Raw genomic sequence first — 25,540 nt, 5'->3', positions numbered from 1 at the left:
CATATGCCAGAAGTGTTGTAAATCAAATGTGGATTCTACAAAAATCTAAAGAACTTGAAATCGCAAAGATTTTCTCAAATCAACAACATCAAAACGTATGACTTTTCAACACTATACACGACTATTACTCACGATAAATGAAAGACTAGACTTTTTGACATTATAGACAGTTACTTCTTCAACAAAAACGGAAATATTCATATCTAGTGATCAGTCATTCAAAAAATTACTTTGTTAAACACCACTCTGATTCCACGCACAAGTACTCTGAAGTTAAAATAAAAAATATGCTGGAGTTCCTCATTGACAATATCTTCGTAGATTTTGGTGATGAAGTCTTCCAACAGTCTGTTGGAATTCCTACGGGCACGAATTGCGCTTCTTTGTTAGCTTTTTTATATTCACATAAAGCAGAATTTATTCAAAAACTTCTACGTGAGAAGAAAAAATATCTTGCTGTGGCCTTCAATTCGACATTTAGATATATCGACGACGTTTTATCTATTAACAATGCTAATTTTCATTCATATGTCGATTCGATATATCCCTGTGACACCAAAGAGTCGTCCACTTCTGCTTCATACTTTGATATTTGATTGAAAATAGACATTTTATTGTTCCTTTGCTTTTTTTAATTACAACGTCGTTTTTCAATCTCCATTGCAGCTCTAAATGAAAATGAAAATTTCGAAACCTTATTGTACATCTACAGGACACCATCAATTATCTTCCGAAAGATTTTCTGTTTACTGTCAAATCCGATCCTCCGTGAAATAACTTGTGTTTGTATCCAATCACCAGACAGTGAACATTGCTTTGTATTTCCATTTTCCGTGTATTCACATAAACCACAGACCAGATCCTTTTAAAACTTATTGTTACAACGAAGCATTTCTTATTATATTAAACCCTAAATGTAATAAAAGGTGAAGATAACGAACAGTGACCAATCTCATAACTCCTATAATGAATACAAAATTAAGAGTTGGGCAAACACGGACGGGTGCCTAGGAGAAGTAAGCATTCCCTGTCGACCGGTCACACCCGCCGTGAGTCCTATATCTTGATCAGGTAAACATAGTATTCCGTAGTCAAAATCAGTGTATAAAGAACGGCTTTACAATTGGTATGAAACACGTTAGACAGCATTTGACCCAATGATAGGTTGTATTGGAAAACTAGATCTTTAATATGGCCATAGAGTTTGCGAAATGCTGACTTTAAACGAGAATGTTAAAATTCCTGCAATATCAACTTGTTTGTAAGTAGCCTGCCTCTATGGAATATTGCTACATAGATATGGGAAATTGACGATGGAGAAGCTGAAGTCATCACATTTGTCATAAAATTGAGTTGTTAGTTTGTCGTGAACATCTATTTTCAATGAAATATTGAAGTACGAAGAAGATGTGAAAGAATCTGTGGTGGGTTTTTTTCGAGTTCACTGGAATATATCGAATTGACATACGAATGAAAATTATAATTGTTAATAGATTAATAACTAATAATAAAAACGTTGTCGAGATATCTCAATGTCAATTTGAAGGCCACAACTAGAGATTGTTTTTCTCTTTTGAATAAATTCTGTCCCATAAGAATATAAAAACAGGTCAGCTAACAAAGATCCCAATTCGTGTTTATAGGAATTCCAAAAGATTGTTGGAAAACCTGGTCATAAAAAACAACGAAGATATTGTCAATGTTGAACTCCAGTATCTTTTTAAAATCAATTTCAGAGTACTTTTGCGTAGAATCCGATTGGTGTTTAACAAAGTTATTTTTGAATGACTGATCACAAGTATAGTGTAATGTTTTTGTTCTATACAATCAAACGTTTTAATGACTATATTTGTCAGGATAACATGGAATGACCTGACACCCCTTATAATTAGAACAGCCTGAGTGTATATAAACCCCGGGGTGCTGTGATTCTGTGTCTTTCTTGTGAGCTGATCGTACCGAGAGGGAGCTAAATAAGAAGTAAGGTTAAATAAAGGTTTTAGAATAAGGAAAGGTAAGTAGACAATCAACTCAGTGGCCCGAATAGAGCTGAAGCTGTTTTGGTTGTTTGCTCGCCTTATTGTTTTCCGGAGTGGTTGTCCATTGTGACCGACCATAGCACTGACAGTAAGTCAGGGAAATAGCTAGTGCTGGGAATAGTGGCCCGAATAGAGCCAATCTGTTTCTGGTACTAGTCTAGTTAAGGAAACATATTATTTACTTTCTTAAAGTCTTGACTTCCATTTATTATTGATTTACTTCTTGATTTCAACCCAAGGTAGGGACATTCAAATAAATAGATATATATCCAATCAGTGATTGAGGAAAATTATACTTTTGTTAAGCAAAGAGGTTCTTTTCGAACTCATGATAGATTGACGGCAATAGAGTGCCGTTACAATAGTATGCAATCAACAATGTTATATTTTGCGATCAGCAGTGTTATAATATGTAAGCAACATAGTATATTATGTAATCAGCAATGTTATGTCATGTTATCTGATTTCTATGCTGATTATTACTCCGGTTGCTGGAACATCCTATATTCACTCCTAACATTTCTACACGGTCTAACTTTTTTTTTATTAGAGTCACACTGCTTCTATGACAATTACTTAAAAGAAAAATAGCACCGTCTTCTCGCTTATACGGCTGAAGACACACCCTTGACTAATATATATCATTCATATATTTTGATAAACATATTGATGTATAAGAATAGCCATTTCTCTTCATACGGCCATTAGTCCTACAATGTGAACCTTAAAGAATTTTTACAGGAAGTACGTCATATAAATACGTATGTTAACGACCTCCTCCGAGTTATGCTTATTGTCGAATCCGGAACGTCAGCCTATAAATATACATTAAGTAGCTTCCTCGTCGCTATTCTTATAGTCATACCAGGATAATTATTTCTCGGTTTCCGTCGATTTCACGCAAGAAACAAATATCTATATTCCTTCAAAGGGTCTCCGTGGCAGAGTGGTTAGAGCATCACGCTCAAAATCACACGGCCTCTCACCTCTGTCGGCGCGGGTTCGAATCCCGCTCGCGCCGGTAAGTGAGAAAGTTTTCCAGTTTACTTTCAGAAGGTGGGTGGTCTCTTCCCAGGTACATTGTATCTGGGTTCTCTCTTCCACCAATAAACACTGGGTGCCACCATATAACTGAAAAATTGTTGAGTGTGACGGAAAACATCAATCAATCAATCAATCATCCGAAACTATCAACTAAATTGAAAGCATTTCCTTCTTAATATTAGATTTTTTAAAATTCAGAATCCTTTGTTTTAAATTGTGGTCCAAATGAACGTTCGACATTCCATGATGAAATTACCATCATTATTACGATATCAAAGTATTGGAACCAATAGAATTATATGCAAATATTGACCTAATTAATGAGACTCATACAGAGAACTAGTGTAAGAGTGATTAAATATACTTGCAAAATGACAGTGACATTAATGGCAATAGCAAATCCTCAAGATAACAATATGAGAGAAAATAAAAGAATTACTGAAATCAAACAATTCAAAAGTCATAGAATTCTAAATCTTGATATTTCAATTTCAAGTGAATCTGCAGTGCATTCGTGATTCAGTGTCTAAATGAATATTCCATAAAAATAAGAAAATTATATACTGAATAACTTGTTTACAATATCTAGTGATGATTGTATTCCCCTGAAATGAACTAATTACTATGTATAGTGATTTCAAGAACTAAATGTGTGTCTAGTGATTATAGAAACCATTTACACTGTCTAGAGATTTCAGCAGGATATTGGTATAAAACCGATGTGGTAATCGTCGAGCATTTAGACATCGATATGAGAAAACATTGCAGACTTTTCATTTTCTGTCATCTCCATACTTTCAAGGTTTTCATTGCGTCTTTTGTCACGTGACAAAATGTCTTCAGAAGATTTGGATAATTCTAGATTCTTGGTATTGTCTGTGCTGCTAACTCCAGTGGTTTCAAAGTCAGCAAATCGCTTGAAGAATTTCCCCAAAATGGTTATCTTGAATTCAATTCGGTATTGTCTGCTCATCGTATAATACACTACCAAATTTACGGTCCCATTGATGACAGTGAGTGTATCTAGCAAATCTCCAACATAGGAATATAAGAGAAAATAAAAGAAATGGCTCTCAGTGTACCTCAGTCCTGATACAAACGAGACTATTCCGATTGGCAGCTCTGTCAGCACGTATATCAGGACGACTACCACTAGCATGACGGTTGTTCTATAGTATCCACTGGGTATTCTCCTCGTTTCATTGCTTCTAGTAGTTGACATATTGGCTCTCCGATTATCCGCTTGACGTAACTCTCTTATCATCAACGCACAAAGAAAACACATGGATACGCTTGGACCCACCTTAAAAACCACGCCATAAACCCACGCCAGGGTAGTCTGATAATCGACATGGGTTACAGCAAAGGTCGTCTTCCGAATCCAAAATTCTGTAAAATTCCCACCATTTTCCGCCATATCAAAAACCTCGTAGTACAAATAGAAGGGAATGGTGGCGAGGTTTGTTGCAATGAAAACGATACCGATGGTCAACCGTGCTCTCTTCTTGGTGCAAATTTTCTTTCCTAAGTTAGGATGGCAGACCTTAAGGTAACGAAAAATAGCCAGCGATATGGTTATCCAATTAGAGAGCGTGTGGAAGGCGATGAACTGGTGGAAGCAGACGACAACTAAGTACATCCCAGCTTTGGAATGGTAGATTAGTTCACTTGGTCCAGTGGCAGTAAAGTAATAAGTCACGTACAAAAAGTACATGAAGACGGAAATCCCGTCCGCTACCGAGAGTATGGTCAGCAGGAGGTTGGTGGAAGTGCGCATGTTTCTTCGGGACCAAACGATGGCATTACAGATATTGAAAACGATTCCGACGAAGCAGAGTGTGCCGCTGACGTAACCGTGCGCCAGCCTGTATCCGGTCACATCTAGGCCGGAATGGTCAGTCTCACTGACCTCCACTGTAGTATTGTTCATTTATGCAGCATCGTCGGCTATTCTAATATACAAATATCTGTGTATACAAGGCTTTAATGCGGAAATAAGTCCCATGTCCGATTTTACATTATTTCCGTTGTGTTTTATCTTAGTCATCTCTTTATTTTTACATGACATTTTTTTTTATTTTTTGCATAATAGTAACTTAACTAAGTAGACTTAACATATTTATGACACTTTATCATGTCATTTGAAACGTTGCAACATTTGATCTTCTCAATTTGTATTGCATGTGAGCTTTGCTGATCACCTGTTGTCCGTCGTCTGTCTGTAAACTTTTCATACTTTCGACTTCTTCTCCAGAACCACTAAGCCAATTTCAACCAAACATGGTACATATCATTCTTGAGTAAAGGGGATTCACGTCTGTTCAAAAGAAGGACCATGCCTCCTTCAACGGGGAGATAATCACAAAAATGCAATTTTGACATGAGAACTTTTTGACATAGTTCAGATTCAAGTTTGTTACAATCATGACCCCAGGGGTAGGATGGGGCCACAATGGGGGATCAAAGTTTTACATACAAATATCTAAGTAAAATCTTTAAAAATCTTCTTCTCAAGAACCACTGGGCAAGGAAAGTACTAATTGACATGAAAACTTTCTGAAATAGTGCAGATTCAAGTTTGTTAAAATCATGGCCCCCCGATGAAATCATCCCGTTTGACATAAAGTCGACTTGTTAAATTTGCCATTGATATTCCAAAACTTCTACGTGAGAAGAAAAAAAGCTCATGTTGTGGCCTTCAATTCGACATTTACATATATCCACGACGTTTTGTCTATTAACAATAATAACTTTCATTCATATGTCGATTCGATATATCCCTGTAAGCTAGAAATAAAAGACAGCAAAGAGTCGTCCACTTCTGCTTCATACTTAGATATTTTATTGAAAGTAGACATTAACGGCAAACTGACAACTCAACTGTATGACAAACAGGATGATTTCAGCTTCTCCATTGTCAACTTCCCATATTTATGTAGCAATATTCCATTATCACCTACATATGGTGTTTATATATCTCAACTGATGCGATACGTAAGAGCTTGTTCTGCGTATGGTCAGTTTTTAAATCGAGGCAAGCTACTGACAAACAAGTTGATGGCACAGGGGTTTCAACAGTCTTGTTCGCAAATTCTATGGTCGTTATAACGATCTAGTTCGTCAATACAACTTATCATTGGGTCAAATGCTGTCTGATGTGTTTCATAGATTGTTAGATAGTTCTTGGCACACTGATTTTGACTACGGATAACTCCGTTTACCTGATCCGGATATAGAGCTCACGGCGGGTGTGACCGGTCGACAGGGGATGCTTGCTCCTCCTAGGCACCTAATCTCACCTCTGGTGTGTCCAGAGGTCCGTGATTGCCCAACTATCTATTTTGTATTGCTTATAGGCGTTCTGAGATTGATCACTGTTCATTATCTTCACCTTTCATTTATTTTCAATGAAATATCTAAGTACGAAGCAGATGTGGAGGACGTGCTCTGTGGTGTCTTTTACCTCCCGTTCACAGGGATATATCGAATCGACATATGCTCTCAATCTTAAAGCAGCAATTATGAAAGTCTCATTTATTTTGGCTAAATGGCCAATTTTGGTACTTAGTGGCTCTAGTTCTTTCAATTTTTTTGGTCCAGCAGTTTTTAAGAAAAAGTTTACATTGTCCCACCCTATTTTTGCCTTTTATTCATTATCTCCCATTTGAGGGGAGCTTGGCCCTTAACTTGAACATATTTTAACTCTCTTTACCCAAGGATGATTAAAAGATGCCACAAAATTTTCACAAATTATTATCTCCACTTAAAAAAGGGTATGCCACTTCATTTAAACAAACTTGAAACATGATCTTTACCTAAGCATGTTTTGTGGCACGTTTAGTTGAAATTGGCGCTGTGGATCTAGAGAAGGAATCATAAATGGTAAAAAATTAATGGCGGACGGACGAAACCCGAACAATATGTGGTCAGAATTTATTCATGAGATTGGTCACTGTTCGTTATCTTCACCTTTCATTCATAAAGCTCCCTTATGCTTTCAGGTCAGGTGAACTAAAAACCGTAAAGTGACCTCCTTTCCGTGCGCGTTGCCTAATTAGATTTAACGTCAAAATACATCAATTCTGTGCGCAACGTACAGCTGATTGAAATACCTTTTTTCAATAATTCAAATCTATTTACTTGTAATCAACACAAAATGTCATTAATCAGGATCATATTCATATAATTATAAATGTCATTAATCAGGATCATATTCATATAATTATAAATGTCATTAATCTGTATCATATTCATATAATTATAAATGAAGTGTTTGTCTGACAGAGTTCCAGATCACGGGTACAGTGTACACTTTCGTTGAACCTGACATTTCTATTGTTTCCGACCCATGGGGAATTTCTATTGTTGCTTTTCGCATAATTAACAATCTGAACACAGACCTGAACTGGTCACTCAGGGCAAAATACACCGCGAAATTAAATGAGGCGTTCAATAAAGGCAGCAAATCTAGAATATCGCCGACTTCAGAATACAACAAAAAGTAAAAGTAGTGGCTTTCTTCTCCGTTTAAACCGGAAGTGAATGCCGAAATCCCGATTGGTATCTCCAAAATAACATAAATCATCACTATGGCGATGAGCATTATAGTAGTATGGTTGTACCCTCGGAGGTTGGTCACGTGACTCTCTGGACCAACACGGAACACTTTCTGTCTCTTCTGTGCCCGGTGCAGCTTTAGAGCCATCAGAGCGCTTAGGACCACCATTGCAATAGAGGGACAAACTTTGAATATCACCCCATACAACCACAACAGTATTGTTTGGTAGTCCACATTATTTCTGGCGAATTTGGTCTTTCTTATCCAGTACCCCGTTATGTTAGGATAGTCCTCAGACACATTGTACACTTCGTAGTAAAAATAAAACGGAATGGTAGCAATCGTTGTCATCACAAACACCAGCACAATAGCAAGCTCGGCTCTTTTCCTATTGCACCATAGTTTTCCGGAATTCGGATGGCATACTTTGATGTAGCGGAATATTGCCAGGCATATGGTCAGCCAGTTTGAAGTGGTATGGAAGCCAATAAATTCATGAAATGTGATGACCACTACATACATGCAGGTCTCGGAGTGGTACAACAACTGGCTGGGTCCCGTGGCAATGAACAGATATGACGAGTAGACGAGATACAGAAACAGAGAAACGCAATCAGTGATAGATAGCGCCATCAGGATGAGATTGGTGGAAGATTTCATACGTTTTCTAGACCAGATGAAGGCGTTGAAGATATTCAGAACAATTCCCGATAAGCAGATAACCAGACTGATATAGCCATGGTACAGTCTGTAACCAGAGACACTTTCTGGACGGTAGTCTGCCTCCGTTCCGTTATCCATTTGTCACGTCAGAACGAATTATTGCTTTCAAATGATCCGCAAAAACGTCACATACGATATTTTTACTGCTTTTAATTATATCTGTCTAAACGTCACATACGATATTTAAACGTAATCCAGCGGATACAAACGCGGGCGTGTTAATCCGTATGTGTATATGGCATATACAATGATGTGTTTGTGTGTCATGCAGTAACTGCAAATCACTCACAGCAATTAAGTATTTTGTGACAAATATCCTTTTAAATCATACGTCATCGTGCAATGTAGGAACACTGTGAGCGGGCTCTGGACACAAGACATGATCACTAAAACGTCGCACAAATATCGGTAGCTTAAATCCTCTGTGATTCACCTGAATGTTTGTAAGAATAAATTTATGGAAACAATTCACAGAAAATGTCACTTTGCATCGATTTACTGTATAGTCTATCAATCAACAGTGGTATTGTAACGGCGATTCCCCGGACTACAGGTGTGCAGCGGACGTGTTCTGTGTCCCTGGGCGGTCGTCACAGGTGCTAAAATAATGTTTCATCTTTTATTCCCTAGATGTTATCTGAAATGCCTTATATGCTATTCCTTACAGGGGAAAATACACTACCGGTCACTGTTTGTGTTCACGACTTTAATCGCTTCCAACAAAGTTGCGGATATATATATATATATATATATGACTCTTTTTCTATCCTTTTTGTTTGAGCGATGCATCATTATGATGGCTGATTTCATTTTAAAACATGAAAGACAATATAAATATCAGGAATACCTGTATATTCATCTCAAATCTAATTGGTTAACTGGGTAGATCAGTAGGTTATTTTCTAGATTGCTAATCTGTAGGGGGGGGGGGGGGAGGGGGAGTATAGCATGGTTTAGAAAATGATTACTTTCTACTTCACACCCGAGTTTCGTAGCATTGTCAATTTTGGGGGGAGTGTATTTTTGATTTCTACATTCAAGGAGAAGTAGAAAATTAAACAGAAAAACTGGGGTCATGGTGCTCGTTCTTGGGCTATATAGTGTTTTCAATTTGACCTTTCGGAACTTAAACTTTATTCAAGATTTATTCACTGAAACTTGATTTGTCTGTTAGTGACAATACAACATAAGCAACACAAAATAGATACACAGTCGTGTCTTCTAAAAATACAGATATAAAAAAATTAATACAAGTACATGTAGATAGGAAATAATAATGACCGTTTTGCACTTGATATACGGGAAAATGATAAAGAATTGAGAGTTATAAAAAATATATTGGAAATAATGTCAATTGCACATAAATTGCCAAGTTTTGTCTTAAAATTGAAAATGGAATTTAAAAAAGTAGGTCAAATCTTTGCCCCAAATATTGAATTTTTGTACAAAATTTCGAGTAAATTAATTAAGACTTTTTAAAGAATAGATGTTCTGTTTGAAAAAATATATCAACCATACATGTATTATTGAATTACAACATTTGAATTAGTTCCAAGTCTCAACTACTTGTATCCTAAACTACAGCTGTAGGCGTATAAAAATTGACGATATATTAGATAAAACAGAAACTGTAAAACCATGCAGATTTAGAACTTTTTGATTAAATAATCCTTCCGCCACAAAATGTAGTCCCTGCCAAACCCTTTCAAACCTTGAATTGACACGAAAATTTTCAAATGCATTGGGTTAAAAAAATAAATAAATGCACATATGTATATGTTTGCACCAATGGGATCAGACAAAGCTATAGCATCCTGCGCAGTTGTGCCCAAGTTTTCAATTTCAAAAACAGAATTGTTCATGTTTCCTACTTTCCATCCATATCCGATTACTAGTATATCAAGTGTTCCATTCCTCCTTAAGATAGTGTTCGCGCATGCAGTTATTTCCCGCTGCTTTTTATGCGACACTTTTGCTTTTATTGTTTATTCTTTATAGGATTTATGAAATTGATCACTGTTCATTACCTTTTCATATACTAGCCATATGGCTCACAGAAATAAAGAAACTGAAACTAGGCACATGTTTTACAAACGTACAAGATATTAAACACTTACAGATAAAGAAATAACAGATAAAGAATATAAAGATAAAGATGGTATAGAATACAAAATTAAGACTAGGGCAAACACGGAGCTCTGAACACGCCAGGGATGGGATCAGATGCCCAAGAGTAGTAAGCACCCCCTGTCGACCGGTCACACCCGCTGTGAGCCCTTTATCTTGATTAAGTAAACGTAGTCAAAATCAGTATGTAAAAATTTACCCAGGTTGTATTCCTAAACTAGATTGTTATAACGACCACATTATTTGTTAAATGCTGACTTTAAATAAAGCTGTTGTTCAAAACCCCTGTAACATCAATATAATAGTTACTAGCCTGCCTCGATTTAAAAACTGATCATTCGCAGAACATGCTCTTGTGTATCGATTCAGTTGAGAGACAAAATCACATATGCAGATGATAATGGAATATTGTTACATAAATATGGGAAGTGGACGATGGAGAAGCTGAAGTCATCCTGATTATCTTAAAAGATGAGAATTCAGCAGATTGTTGGAAGACCAGATCACCAAAGACTACGACAATATTGTCAGTGAAGTACTTCAGCAGATTTTTATATCAACTTCAGAGTGCTTGTACGTAGAATCGGAGTGGTCTAACAAAGTAATATTTTGGATGACTAATCACAAGATATGAATATTCTGTTTCCCATTTTTATTGAAGAAGCTGCTGTCTATAATGTCAAAATGCCTAGTCTTTGATTTATCTTGAAGAACGGTTGTGTAAAGTGTTGAAAAGTTATATGTTTTGATGTGAATTTGAGACAAGGCTTGTGATTGAATTCACTAGAAACGTTCTCTAGAATCTTTTAGAATCCACGTTTTAATTACAACACTTCCGCAGTCTGATTAAAATCAAACCTCTCACTTCGCTCTCACGATTGTCCGTATATCGAGCTAAGTAAGAAGTTTAATTTTAATCAGACTGACCACTTCTTGTATATGTTGTGACACAATACGTTTGAAGTTTTTCCCTCAAAGCAGGTTATATTTTCATGAGGAACAGGGATAGGAGCTTGGTAGAATAAAATGTACTGGATCCAGCTGTGGTTTGCAATTCAGTATAGGTACAGTATCATATTTATCCATCCCATTGACTGGGATTTCTTCTTAAACTAAAGCTTGGTTTTGAAGAATTTCAACTTTTGACAGGGAACTTGGAGTATAAGTACGATTACAAAATGTGGAATTAATGTCAAGTTCGTTAACGATACAGTTGTAATAATGAGCCGCACACAATGTTGTTACAAGCTTTGTCAGCTGAAAACAAAACATATTCCTCGTGTAATCTATATAATTCTTTTACATCACTTCTGGTTTACTAAACACAGAATGTTTCTAATACAAAACTTTAATATCCCTCCTATACTTTTTTTTTCCATTCTGAAAAGCATCAGTTCTTCATATTTAGCCCATCGTGAATCTCTATCACTACATCGCCTGTCATCGTCTTCAACAGAATAAAAGTGAATCTCTATCTCTACATCGCCTGTCATCGTCTTCAACAGAATAAAAGTGAATCTCTATCTCTACATCGCCTGTCATCGTCTTCAACAGAATAAAAGTGAATCTCTATCTCTACATCGCCTGTCATCGTCTTCAACAGAACAAAAGTGAAGTTCTATCACTACTTGAAAGACCAGGATCTCTGAATTTAGGACTTTTTAAAAATAAATTATTTCATCTAAGTCAACATTACCAGTAATGACAAGACAAACTGGACTGTAGTTGGGGAAAAAAAGACGAAGAACAAGTACATATAAGAGGATTATGTATAAGATGGTCTATATCTAGAGGCAATGTAAAGTTTGTTTGCAGTTATATAAGTTGGGATGAGATAGGAGAAATAGGGTGACTCCAGAGTATCTGCATGTTTTTAGATTTGTGAATGAGGTAAACACAAGAAATACAAGACAGAGTTCTAATGAATTGATTTATGTTACAAGAGCCAAAACAGAATATTTTAGAAGATCTTTTATCATTTCAGCAGCAATTTTATGGAACTCATTACCAGATTTTATAAGAAAATGCACATCTACCAAATCTTTTAAATCAGCTTATCTCAAACATTATTTTGATCCTCAATAATACTCATGTGTTTATTGTCTCTTTCCATTATAGTTCTTATCTGTATATATGTAAACTGTAATTTTTCCATGATTTGTGATATATGTTCTCGATTTGTATATATGTTTAGACAGGACCACAATGTAAACTAGTTTATATAACGAATTGTGCAATCCTGTATAAATAAAGGATATTATTATTATTATCATTATGTAGACTTGAATTTGAAATATGCTGGAATATACGACAGAGCTTTTTTTTATGACGAAGAATGTTTCTTATGTTGACGGCATCTATTCCTTTGTTAGTAAATTTGAGTTTAAAGAACTGGCAGCAGGATTCGGAAGGATTATCATCGATAACCCACGGTAGTTTAAAGAGCCTGTGATGGACAACATCCATAATCATAGAATACGCCGGTTTCGATATGCGTCAGAGTTATTTCCCTTTGAAGAAATCTCGCACATAATAAGGCGCAAAACATCGTTTACATGCGGGAGTGAGACAAAAATTCATCACTGCATAAGTGAATCTACTCAGTAAGTTTCTCATACGCAGTTTCATCGCCCAAATTCGATTGATACACAAACTAAGTAAGTCTTTCAAAGTGTAGGGACAGTCGGAGGAGAAATTGTCTTCAGTGATTGTTGACAAAAAGAAAAGGAACCTAAAAATGTCTCTTTTGTCCTAACTTCATACTCCTAAATTGGAAGAAGGAGCTCCGTTCGTCCTTCAATTCATTCATTATTACATTTTTACCACTCATTACTACCACCAAGAGTGGGGCAAGGGCCAATCCGCCAATTAATCTTATTCTATATTCTACATGTGAAAATAACTTAGTTTGCATATGAAAATGACAGAAAATGAACGTTGTCAAAAAAGTGGAGGGTCAGTCCCCTGGTTTTACGTGCCTGATACGTTTGTATATTAGGTACACATAAAGATTTGCTCGTGCGCGAATCTGTCGACATTTGATATCGTGAACATTTATATAACTTTGTAAATTAACAGCACAATCGAAAAACAACAATGCTCTTGATTGTATATCACATACATATTACTAAGTATTGGAGAGGGAGGTTACACGGATTGTACCCCTTTCATTTCGAAAGAGAGAGGGGGAGCTAGTTGAATAACTGGCGGCCGCCATATGAATCAAGTGGCGGCCAGTTAAATGAACATTAATTCTCTGGCACCTATCGGCTTCCGTACTGCTGCGGACCTGAGCGCTAAGCATGGGTCTAACTCTGTTGTACTTCACCTACAGCTGGTGATGTCTCAATATGAGTAAACAAAATTGTTGAAGGCCGAGCGTAAAACATAAAAATGTAAATCATATCTAATGCTGCACATCTTATGTAATAGCTTGCTGCAATGATTGATTGAATATTGTTTGACGTCCCTCTCGAAAATCCTTCACTCATATGGAGACGTCACCATTACCGTGAAGGGCTGCGAAATTAAGGCCTATGCTCGGTGCTTACGGCCTTTAGGAAGGGAGTGGTCTTTATAGTTCCACACCTGCTGTGACACAGGGCCTCGGTTTTTACGGTCTCATCCGATGGACTCCCACATTTTGTCGATTCTTACGACAAGCACCGGGTACCGAGGACCTATTCTAACCCGGATCCCAATGCTCAAACATTCTGTTTAGTGGTACAGTGCCAGGACCCAGCTAAAATTCGACCAAAAACAATAGGTATTTTTCCGAATTCATTTCTGCATATCTTGGGAAGTATACAGAATTTCGGGAAGGACTTTGGTAGTAATGTATATTGATTATGTATATATTAGAATACAGAATATAATTTAATACTATGGTTTATTGTTTTTACATCTGCGAACTTGGGTACCCTATATTAGAGTTCTATACCTTTACTCTTTAATAGTAAATTCGAACCCAAGCGATTTAATTGCCTGTGGTTATAGCGAACTATTTTTCGCTGACCTTGGAGTTCCGCTCTAACTGTGTTTTACTGTATAAGGAAGTTCGGTTATGACGAATTGTTTTTCGCTGGCCCTTGACGTTCACTATAACTGTGTTTTACTGTATAATGAAGTTTGGTTAGAATGAACGGTTTTTCGCTGGCCCTGGAGTATGGAGCGCCAAATTAACATAAACTCAAATAATTGATATCTTCAATTATTTGAGGATATCATCAATTCAATTATTGCTCTCTTTAATTGAATTAATGTGCTCATTAAATCAATTATTGCTCTCATCAAATGAATTAATGCGTGCATCAATTGAATTAATGAGAGCAATAATTGAATTCATGCACGCATTAATTCAATTATTGCTCTCTTCAATTCAATTGATAAGAGCATCAATTGAATTAATGAGAGCAATAATAGATTTGATGGGCGCATTAATTCAATTATTGCTCTCGTCAATTCAATTGATGAGAACATCAATTTTGTAGAAATATTGCTCGCAATAATTTAGAGCTTGATATAAATAATTTGATGATCTCTTTAATTCAATTGAAGATATCTTTAATTATTTACAATGCTTTTGTATAAGGAATTAATGCGCGCATTAAATCAATTATTGCTATCATCAAATGAATTAATGCGTGCATCAATTCAATTATTGCTCTCATCAATTCATTTAATGCGCACATTATATCAATTATTGCTCTCTTCAATTGAAATGTAGTGCGCATCAATTCAATTGCTAATATCATTAATTCATTTAAAGAGATCATTAATTCAATTAAAGCATGCATCAATTCAGATGAAGAATTAATGCTATCATCAATTCAATTAATGTGCACAATAATTCAGAATTGAAGATATCATTAATCATTTGAAGAGATCTTTAATTAAATTGTTGTGCGCATCAAATGAATTGAATGACATCTTCAAATAATTGAAGATATCTTCAATTATTTGAGTTTATGTTAATTTGGCACTCCATACTGGAGTTTCGCTGCAACCGTGTTTTTCACTGCATGTAGTGCAAAATGACCCAAACATCAACATTAAAATTGTCTTTTTCTATATAGCTTCTTCAAACCAATTACAAGAATACAAAGTCTGTTGTCACAATTTATTAAACAAAATTCATAAACAAGGAATTAAATATATAGTGTTTTTCATGCTGTTGCCATTTTTGACACCACTTTCATAACTTCTTCACTGCTCAGGTTACTAAGAGATGAACTGCTTTCCTGTCCAAACTCTGGAAATAGAACCACAGAAACCATATGTATGTAAGAAATAGAAACCATTCATATGTATGTAATAAATAGATATAGAGTTCAGCATACTGACTGGAAATTGTAAAATTACATACACGCTTTGAAAGCAGACATCTGATAGGCGTTATCATCCTTTGTCAATGTTACACGTACCATTTTTATTATGACATCATATCAATCATCTGTAATTTCTCAATTTTACTCAAATTTAATCAAAATGCTAATTACTGTGGACATTTTTCTTCCATAAATCAGTGCTCAACTTTGGACAAACAAAATTCTTCTGAGCTACAGATCTGTTGCTACCTACTCATCAGCTTAAACAACCGAGGAACTACAGAGAGGCAAGTGTACTAAACAGACACATCCAGGGCAAAAACATAAAGATCTTAACCTTTAACAGCACCACCATATATAGTCTCATACATACCATATCTAGCAAAAACTCTCGGTTGAATATCACTGCACTCTCGTATTAATATTGGAAAGTTTGGGTTACTCTGCTTTATGGGTACATAATGGCTTTCTATAAACTCCCTAGAATAAAAGAAACGAGAAATCAAATTACATGAATTTCTACTGTAAGACACGGAATTGTATACACCCATAGTGTACACACAATCTTTTGTCACCCGCAGAACAACAGAGATCACAATGTTCATCATCTACCTGTTTGTCTGTCTGTCCATATTACTATGTAACTTCATTGCAGTATAGCAAATCTGGAGGATGGCTGTTTCTAAGCTATGGGGATATAGCAATGCTAAACCAAGGTACATGTACATAATCCAATATTTGGTCTTAAATGTAAATACTTCACAAATTGTTAAGATATATACATGCACTATAAGTTATTATGCAATATACTAAGTGCTGATGTCAATGTACATTACAAGTAGGTATACAAGAAGTTTCGAATCTACACAACAAATTAGCCATACTCATTTCACTAAGGAGGAATCAAAATATAAATATCAATTAATATTGGACACATCCAATAGGAAGTGATTGTTAAATATCAGATAATATTGGCCACATCCAATAAGAAGTGACTGTTAGATATCAGTTAATATTGGCCACATCCAATAGGAAGCGATTGTTGGATGCCACCTTATCAATGGAAATACAAGTCAGCTCCGTGGTAAGGAAGATGTACTTCAACATCAGGAGAATCTCCAAGGTGAAACACCATCTCACCCAGGAAGTGTGTGCGAAGGTCATCAATGCAACAGTCATATCCCACCTTGACATCCCACCTTGACTATCACAATGCCCTCCTGATTGGCATGACTGATCGCCCCACACACTGACTACAAGTGGCCAAGAACAACGCTGCACGTTGTCTCACAAGAACATGCTACAGACAACATATTTCGCCGATACTTCAACAACTACACTGGCTGCTGGTAAATCAACATGTTGTGTTTAAAGTGCTGACAACCATACATAAATAACTACACTCTTTCTCAGCACCAGCATACATGAGAGAGCTATGTCCTGTTTACCAGCCACATAGGACCTTGAGATCATCATCCGACCAATGGAAACTGGTAGTGAAGAAGTCATCAAACAAATACGGTACAAGAGACTTAAAAACACTAGGTGCACAATTGTGGAATAAACTGCCACTGGAACTTTGAAAGCTTGAAGCACATGGAGCATTCCACAAGAACCTAAAAACACTCTTGTTCAAGCGTGAATATGCCCTGTGAATGTAAAATTCAGTGTGATATCAAGGATTCCATGTGCAATCTCTTGCAAACTGAATTTTGATCCAGCATACGAATACCTGTATGCCAATTGTATCTTGTCAAGTCAAAGTCAACCACTTCATCATTTTACTACCATGTTTTATTTTAATTCTTTCTATTGTTTTATCATTTCCTTTATAGCTCTTGCAGGTCTTTTATTAGTATATTATCAATGATTATTAGCACAAACATTCTACAGCATATAGAAACTATAGGTAATTTTGTGCTTTATAAATGAATATAATAAAATAAATTACACTAAATATCAGTTAATACATATTGTATTTGCCACATCCAATAGGAAGTGATTGTTAAATATCAGTTAATATTTGCCACATACAATAAGAAGTGACTGTAAAATATCAGTTAATTTTGGACACATCTAAGAGGAAGTGAATGTTAAATGTCAGTTAATATTGACTACATCCAATAGGAAGTGACTGTTAAATATCAGTTAATATTGGCCATATCTAAGAGGAAGTGACTGTTAAATATCAGATGATATTGGCCACATCCAATAGGAGGTGACTGTTAAATGTCAGTTAATATTGACTACATCCAATAGGAAGTGACTGTTAAATATTCAGTTAATACTGGCCATATCTAAGAGGAAGTGATCAGTTAATATTGGCCACATCCAATAGGAAGTGACTTCTTCTTCACCGAACACTTGGCATTTCTCGAGGCATGAGTCTTCTGGATGAGAAATCAAACACGAGTTAATTTAAACATGATGCAGCAGGCGTTGGCATGTTAAAGAACCCTTACTGCTACAATCCTAAGCACCATGAATAGGTCTAAATTTGTGGCACTTCACCTGCAGTTGGTGACATCTCAATATCAGTGAAGAATTCTAATATGGATGTACATACATGTACACAAATAAACAAAAGATGTAAAGACCCTTTGTTGATGCTTACAAATCCTCCCAAAGGAAAGATAACTCATGATTTAAAATGTCACTCTCAAACATGTGAATTGTTGGCTTTAATATGTAAATTTGACAAACTTTCATAAAACCTACGAAGTTGTCGTAAAATGTCAAATTTCATTTGGTTAGCCTTAAAATAAGTCTCTGCACATGCATATGGATATGTATAAACGTCTTGCAAACTTTAAACATTTATGTATGGATAAAGATATTGTATATTATACATGTACAGGTAAATCCAGCTATATAATGCATATGGTCTACCCCTTAATTTTTATCTTCATCACCCTTGGCAAATTTCAAATATCAAAGGACCCTATCAAACAGACCCAGCACATTTAAACTGGGACCACCCAGCTAGTACAGAGTTATGAAAATCTAACAAGAGACAATGCATGTTTGCTGGGAATCAATCTCTGCTATCCACCGAGGCACCTGGGGGGTCTTTTATGATACCTTCTTGGTCAGACTCCTGTTTTTATCAGATAATTTGTGGAAAACCTCCTGAAGTGTGGATGTTTTATTAAGTGAAAACTGAGATGCTTTCATCCTGTCATCTGATTGATTGGGATTACAGAATCCCTCCCAGGCTAAATTTACAACATCACTTAATGAGGGTCAATGTCCACTGCCAGGAAGTGTTGACAGCAGAAATTCGCATGTCATTTATCAAAATTTACATTTTTCAGTGTTTTATATATCGATTTTAAAAAGTCAGTTTCAAAAACAAAGAAATAAACAAACTACACTTAAAAATACCCATGGGCCACAATGCCCACCTGAGTTGCATTGTACTAAGAAAGAAACGGTCTTACATGTATTAAATTTTGTCCCTTCTTGTGGTCCTTTGTTTACAAAGCTAAATAACTCGACTACTTCCTCAAAACAACAGTTCAAACAACTTGAAAGCATACTGTATGCAATGCTTATCACATAAGGTGTGTAAATATACATGTATGCCATACTTTTCAAATCAATCTGTGGATTCCCTGCATCTTTAAGTAGATTTTACTTTTAAAAATTCCATGAAATGAATTTTTCTGAAAATGTTGTTATATAGAGCCATTATCAAACCTTGACATTTCTGGCATTTACTTGATTGTGAGATTCATCATAAACTGTTGTCTGTACAGCCTAGACCAGTCACAGCTGGAATTTATAAACTGTTGTCTGTACAGCCTAGACCAGTCACAGCTGGAATTTATAAACTGATGTCTGTACAGACTAGACCAGTCACAGCTGGAATTTATAAACTGTTGTCTGTACAGCCTAGACCAGTCACAGCTGGAATTTATAAACTGTTGTCTGTACAGGCTAGAACAGTCACAGCTGGAATTTCCGATGCGACTGTGTCATTAGAATGTTTGCAGCAAAGACTTATCACAAATCAAAGGTAAAAATTTGGTTGACCTTCAGCAACAGGAGGTACACAGGTTTCTCAGATTTGCATTTCCTACTAAAATCTGGATCAATGCACAGACAGTTATATCACTTGGGTTCGAATTTACTATTAAAGATCTTTCATAGTAAGTTTGAACCCAAGTAATATAATTGTCTGTGGGTCAATGTAAAGCAGGAACACAACAATTTTTCTGTTTGGATCAGTGCCGCATAATTTTGGTTCAAGGTTATTCAACATTCCAGCTGAAATGCTAAATATCTATAATTTTGGTTCAAGGTTTAATAATTCATTGTCTGCGTAATTTTAGTTGCAGCCATAACTTTGGTTCCAGGTACCCACTTTAATCCTTTAAAAATATTAAAAGTTTGCAAACATTTGTTACGGGATTTGCCTCTTTTATCATAACTATCAGGTTATATATTGATTAAATCACTAATAAAAGACTAATAATCAATAGGATTTAAAAGTCTATTTTTGTATTTTCAAAAGCAAAAATTGTCAGATCAACAGGTGTTTTTTTATTATTCCAACCCAAGGGACGATACATGTAATTATCCTCCTTTTGTAAACAGGAGGTGTGAAACTTGTTTACATAGACAGTTGTTATATGACTCCTATCCATCGTACATTCAGTCAAGCAAGACAAACCCCTGTCAGCCAATAGTGTTATCAAATCATGTTTCACACATGTATTGTCGTAATTAAAAAGTGTAACACTGGAACACATCTTGCGATTCTACATAGCAAAAAACCCTAGAAAACCTGAGGATTTTTTTAAGGGTTAATCATTACAAGTGTGTGGACTGTTTGACTACATCTATTATTAATGATCGTGCAGATATCAATCAAACTAACAGATTTCCATTCATCTGTAACCAATTCCATTCAATTTTGTGGAGAAAAACACTCTTCCTTAACTTTGTCTCTCATTAATTTCTGTAACCCCAATCCCGACCTAATCCCTCAAACGGCTCAAAGTTTAAATATTAATTAAAGTAACAGATTTCCAGATACATCTAATGGAGAAAAATGCTTATTTTTTAACAATTTGAATCCTCTTTACCCAAGCATGCTTTGTGGCAAGTTCGATTGAAATTAGCCCTATGGTTCTGGAGAAGAAGTTGAAAATATCAAATGGTTTACAAACAAACGGAGAGACAACCACTGAACAAAAAGTGATCAGGAAAGCTCATGTATTGTGAGCTAAAAATATCTGAAAAACTAAGTTGTGACAAACAGACAGAAGGAATGACAGATTGATGAAGAGCAACTGATAGGTCCCTTTGGCTCTGCTGGTAGAAGACTAATAAAACGGGTTACAGATGGGTGAACACTAGTTAGTCTGATTACTATGTGTACTATTATCAACTAGATATCATCGTGATGCCAGGCATCACAAAAGGGCTCCACACTGTAGCATTAGTTGCTTAGTTCAAGATCCATAACTCTTTCAGAAAAAGATCAACAAAGGCAAAACTGAAACTTGAAGTATAACTGATAACTAATGCATAAACTTTCCAATCCATAGCTGCATAGATAGATAAAAAAGGTCCGAAATCCTGTGAATTCCTGAAACTTGCAAAGTTGAATTTCTTGTCCGCTTCAACTTTTCGCCTCAGACATCCTATTAACTCCCAATCACAGTGAAACATGCATTTCTTACCTTTACAAGGTATAAATCCCACAGTAATTCAAGTTGGCTATTTTCGAAGCCATTGCAAACGGCCACCATTTCATATTTTACCTTCTCAACACTGAAGAGTTCCGATATACTACTTCATGACAATTTGTACTATGATTGAAAATACAGAACTTACTGGTTGACAATTACTTTGTACAAAGCATTTAAGCATAAAAATTAAAAGCAATAAAAAGAAAACTGTGTAATATTTAATCAATCTATTTGAAGGCGTCCTAAACTATCGGAACTCTTCAGTGTTGAGAAGGTAAAATATGAAATGGTGGCCGTTTGCAATGGCTTCGAAAATAGCCAACTTGAATTACTGTGAGATTTACACCTTGTAAAGGTAAGAAATGCATGTTTCATTGTGATTGGGAGTTAATAGGATGTCTGAGGCGAAAAGTTGAAGCGGACAAGAAGTTCAATTTAACCCATTTTAATCGCAACACGTGGCCGAAGTTCAGGCAAGATTTCCCGAATCACTTTATGTGACACTGGTCTGAGATTCGGAAGAGGCGTCAGTCCAAATATCCAGCCTCGACGAATCTCGCTGAGATTACCATGGTAGATGAAGAACCCTTGGGCTCACTGATACAGCTCGGAGCACCACATATAGGTCTAATAGTGCACTACAGTACCACTTCATCTAAAATCTCGGAAGAAATATAAACAATTTTTTACTGTTTGACCTTATAACTGTGCAAGTGCTAAAACTCCCACAAAATCATACTATTATCGAGTATTAGGATTCACATCAGTCGTTTTCTACATTTCCGATTTGCTGAGTACTTTTATACACTCTCTTTAGTTCATAGGCTAGCTCAAATTGAACTAGCCTATAACTGTATCGTAACGAACATAGACAATCCTTGGAGCACCGAGGAAATTCGAAATTTTGGTGAACTGCTGTATTTAAAGGTCATAACAAGTTCTCTAGGACTGAAGAAAATAATTACCTGACACCCTGGCTGGCAGGCGTCTTCTGGCATAAATGAATCCTCAACTCCTTCAATCGTGATCCAAAACGCAGTGCCTTTGCTGCATTCGCTGCCATTATTTACAGTCGAATCGGCTCTTAGGAACTCGCTCCCTACACAACTCGCCCCAGGTTAACTCGTCCCAATCGGGAGAACTCGTCTATACTCTCACAGGCAGTCGACGTTTTTAAAAATATAAATCTATAATTCAAAAAAATTGTCTTCCTGTAAACATGATATTATGTTTACAGGATGACATTTTTTTTTATGATAGATATTTAAAACGTCGAGTGCCTGTGTATACTCTGTATCAATCTCTACCCAGAGTTGTCGTTCCTTGTTCTCACTTACTGTAAGTGAGTGTAAGGAACGATAACTCTGGGTAGAGATTGACTCTGTATGGGTGCAGGTTGCACCACTCTATTAATTTTGCCTATATGTTCTTACCAAAATTACTCACCTTTGACCTGACCCTGCTGCCTTAAAGTAAACTTTTCAGAAGTTGTACTTTCACATCATGTAGTACAGTTCTTAATGAGCATTTTCATACCAAAAAATACATACCCATCCAGCAAGGCGTGAGAGTTTGTTTACATCGAAGTCAAGCACGTGCAAAATCAGCTGGTCAAAAGCCAAATCACCCACCTCTACAACAAAAATTCAAAAAAATATTTAAATCCTTCTTTCATGGTTTTTACTCACAAAATTTCAAACACAATACTTGAATTTACATCTCATAAAAAATTGGAGAGCCTACCTCATAAGGAAAGTCCCATAAAACATGCAAAGTTCCAGGAATTATTTTCTTTCGGCCATGATTCGACGTGAACCTCCACATAAATAGAGTGATGCAACCTGCAATAAAAATATGGTTTCTTTAAATTTCAATAAACTTCATAAAAAAGAAGTTGAATGATATGTGTGTGTGACTGTACATTCATTTTTTTGATTTCTGATCTTTATGAAGTGAAACAGGCCTTGGGTAAATGAGGTGTGTTTGGATGAAATTGAGTCCATTTTGAGCAATTCTGATAGAAAATGTGTGTGTGTGAAATTTGGATTTTTCGCCTATTTGTTTGTAATGGATGACAGTGATTTTTTTGTATATTGTTGTGGAAGGCCTTACCTTGTATATAGGAAAATTGTTGGTGATTTTGTGTGGTATACTTATATTTTATTGAGATTTGATGTGTAAAATTGCAATTGAAATGTGATGATGTTCTTGATTAAACTTATCAAATTTAATTAATGTGTTGTTCAATTCCTTTGAAATATAGTTGGTATCATGTAGAATTATCTTATCTTTAATTGTAATGGGAAGATGGAGAACATTACTCACTGCACCCAGCAAGGCATTCTGATTTTCCTGGACATGGTCAAGTCGAGCTGTCAAGGGGGGTCCTGTAGAAACAAGATAATACATATTGTCACTTTGGGAGATGTTAAGCATCCAAACATCAAACTCAATCATTAGACTTCAGATAACAGAAAGAGAAAGACAAAACTAGCATTACAGTCAAAAATTGGTAAAAATGAAGGGGAAAAGTAAGGCAAAAAGTGGATATTTCAGAGTAAAAGATGGCCGCCGCAGGGGGTCAGCCCACGGAGGATGGGAGAGAAGGGGAAAAGAGATTAAATACACCAGGAAACAGACTCTGGAGGAAGTCAGTAAAACGGGAGCATGCATATTACAAGACCATGCAGACAGTAGGCAGCCTTTAAGCACCATCATGCAACTGCGGCCAAGGGGCACCTGTGACGAGACCAAAACTCCCTGCATCCCCGACAACGAGAAGAACACATACAGACTTTTTCACATGGGAAAACTGTGTGAAATGTTCAACTTAGCTTACCACCAGCACAAACTAGAGAGCCCAAACTGCCCAACCAACCTTCAATTTGACTACCCAGCTGAACAACAAAAGGGAGTCTGCTGGGTAGAGAGCCTAAAGTGCAAGTACTGCACTTACCACAGCCAGAGTACCAAACTCTACGAGGAAGTCGACACCGGAAAACGTGGACCCAAGCCAGCAAAGCCAAACCTATCTGTGTGGGTAGCCCTCCTGGACAATCCCATCATGGGAACTGGACTGCAGGAAATTTTCCATGCCCTCAACTGTCCAGCACCCTCAGCCAATTGTTTACAACAAAATGCAAACAAGGTTGGGCCCATGATTGTGGAAATGGTTCAGGAGGACTTACGAAGAGAAAGGGCTCACCTCAAAGACCTCATCGAGAACTGTGGGTTCCCACGGGAGACACCAATACCTGTGGAAGGTGATGGGCGGTACAATAATCCTCTGTACTGGTCTCGAAACAGAAATCCTTTTCAGCCAGCAACCCAGGCAACATATACCATGTCTGAAAATGTAACGGAAGAGAAAAAAATTATTGGCTGCATCACCAAAAACAAGCTCTGCAAGAGAAGATCACAGGAAATCCCATGCCCGGAACACCCTGGAAAATGCACAGCCAACCTACAACTACAGGATCCCATAGGGAGGGAGGACAAGGCAACAGAGGAAATCTGCCGGGAATTTCTCAACGATCAAGAGCCCACACTAATCAGCCACTTCACCACAGACGGGGATAGTGCTGCTTTCCGGGGCGTCGAGAGGGCCATGGCCGAGTCTGGTCAAGCGGTAGAATCCTTGAGGGACACCCGTCATCTAGCCCAGTCCCAGAAAAAAGCAGTTGACAATGCCAAGTTCAGCGAGGAAATGTTTCCTGGACGTACAGCTGCCCAAAAACTGGCCGTCAAAAGAAAATTCTCGGTGGACTTCATGAAGAGATGCACCGCAGAGTACGACGTAGCAGTCAAGAAGTTCCGAGGTGACGCAGGAAAGCTGGTCAACACCCTGAGTTATGCCACGGATGCCATAATACACTGCTACTCGGGCAGATGTGGCAAGACCTGTGCCGAACACTCTCTCGTCTGTGGCGGCACACCCGAAAGACACTGGGCCAAAGACTACCTCCCAACCCATGCCAGAACACTGAACCCGACTGATGACGATGAGGAAACCTTACGCCAGCT

General features: G+C 36.8%; 3 protein-coding genes across 4 annotated transcripts; all 3 read right to left on the bottom strand.

Moving 5' to 3' along the window:
* Window positions 1-2,409: 2,409 nt before the first annotated feature.
* On the bottom strand, window positions 2,410-5,363 carry LOC125681416 (sex peptide receptor-like). The gene has a single exon (XM_048921492.2). It carries the CDS (start codon window positions 5,011-5,013, stop codon window positions 3,823-3,825), a length of 1,191 nt encoding a protein of 396 aa, XP_048777449.2. The 5' UTR covers window positions 5,014-5,363; the 3' UTR covers window positions 2,410-3,822.
* A 1,886-nt stretch (window positions 5,364-7,249) lies between these two features.
* LOC125680935 (sex peptide receptor-like) lies at window positions 7,250-9,066 on the bottom strand. Its single transcript, XM_048920762.2, has one exon. It carries the CDS (start codon window positions 8,440-8,442, stop codon window positions 7,342-7,344), a length of 1,101 nt encoding a protein of 366 aa, XP_048776719.2. The 5' UTR covers window positions 8,443-9,066; the 3' UTR covers window positions 7,250-7,341.
* A 6,530-nt stretch (window positions 9,067-15,596) lies between these two features.
* LOC125681792 (NADH dehydrogenase [ubiquinone] 1 alpha subcomplex subunit 2-like) lies at window positions 15,597-22,823 on the bottom strand. 2 transcript variants are annotated; one of them, XM_048922009.2, is made up of 3 exons: window positions 22,483-22,823; window positions 16,192-16,298; window positions 15,597-15,742 (listed from the first exon to the last, which is right to left on the bottom strand). In XM_048922009.2, exons 1-3 carry the CDS (start codon window positions 22,578-22,580, stop codon window positions 15,657-15,659), a joined length of 291 nt encoding a protein of 96 aa, XP_048777966.1. In that variant the 5' UTR covers window positions 22,581-22,823; the 3' UTR covers window positions 15,597-15,656. The 2 variants fall into 2 exon arrangements, with proteins under 2 accessions (XP_048777966.1, XP_056011949.1); XM_056155974.1 differs by lacking the exon at window positions 22,483-22,823 and adding an exon at window positions 16,431-16,563.
* Between the last annotated feature and the right edge of the window lie 2,717 nt (window positions 22,824-25,540).

This window comes from Ostrea edulis, chromosome 2 (assembly GCF_947568905.1).
Source record: "Ostrea edulis chromosome 2, xbOstEdul1.1, whole genome shotgun sequence".
NCBI classification, from domain to species: domain Eukaryota; kingdom Metazoa; phylum Mollusca; class Bivalvia; order Ostreida; family Ostreidae; genus Ostrea; species Ostrea edulis.
The sequence above is the reverse complement of the archived record's forward strand: the minus strand, read 5'-3'. Positions and strand labels throughout refer to the sequence as shown.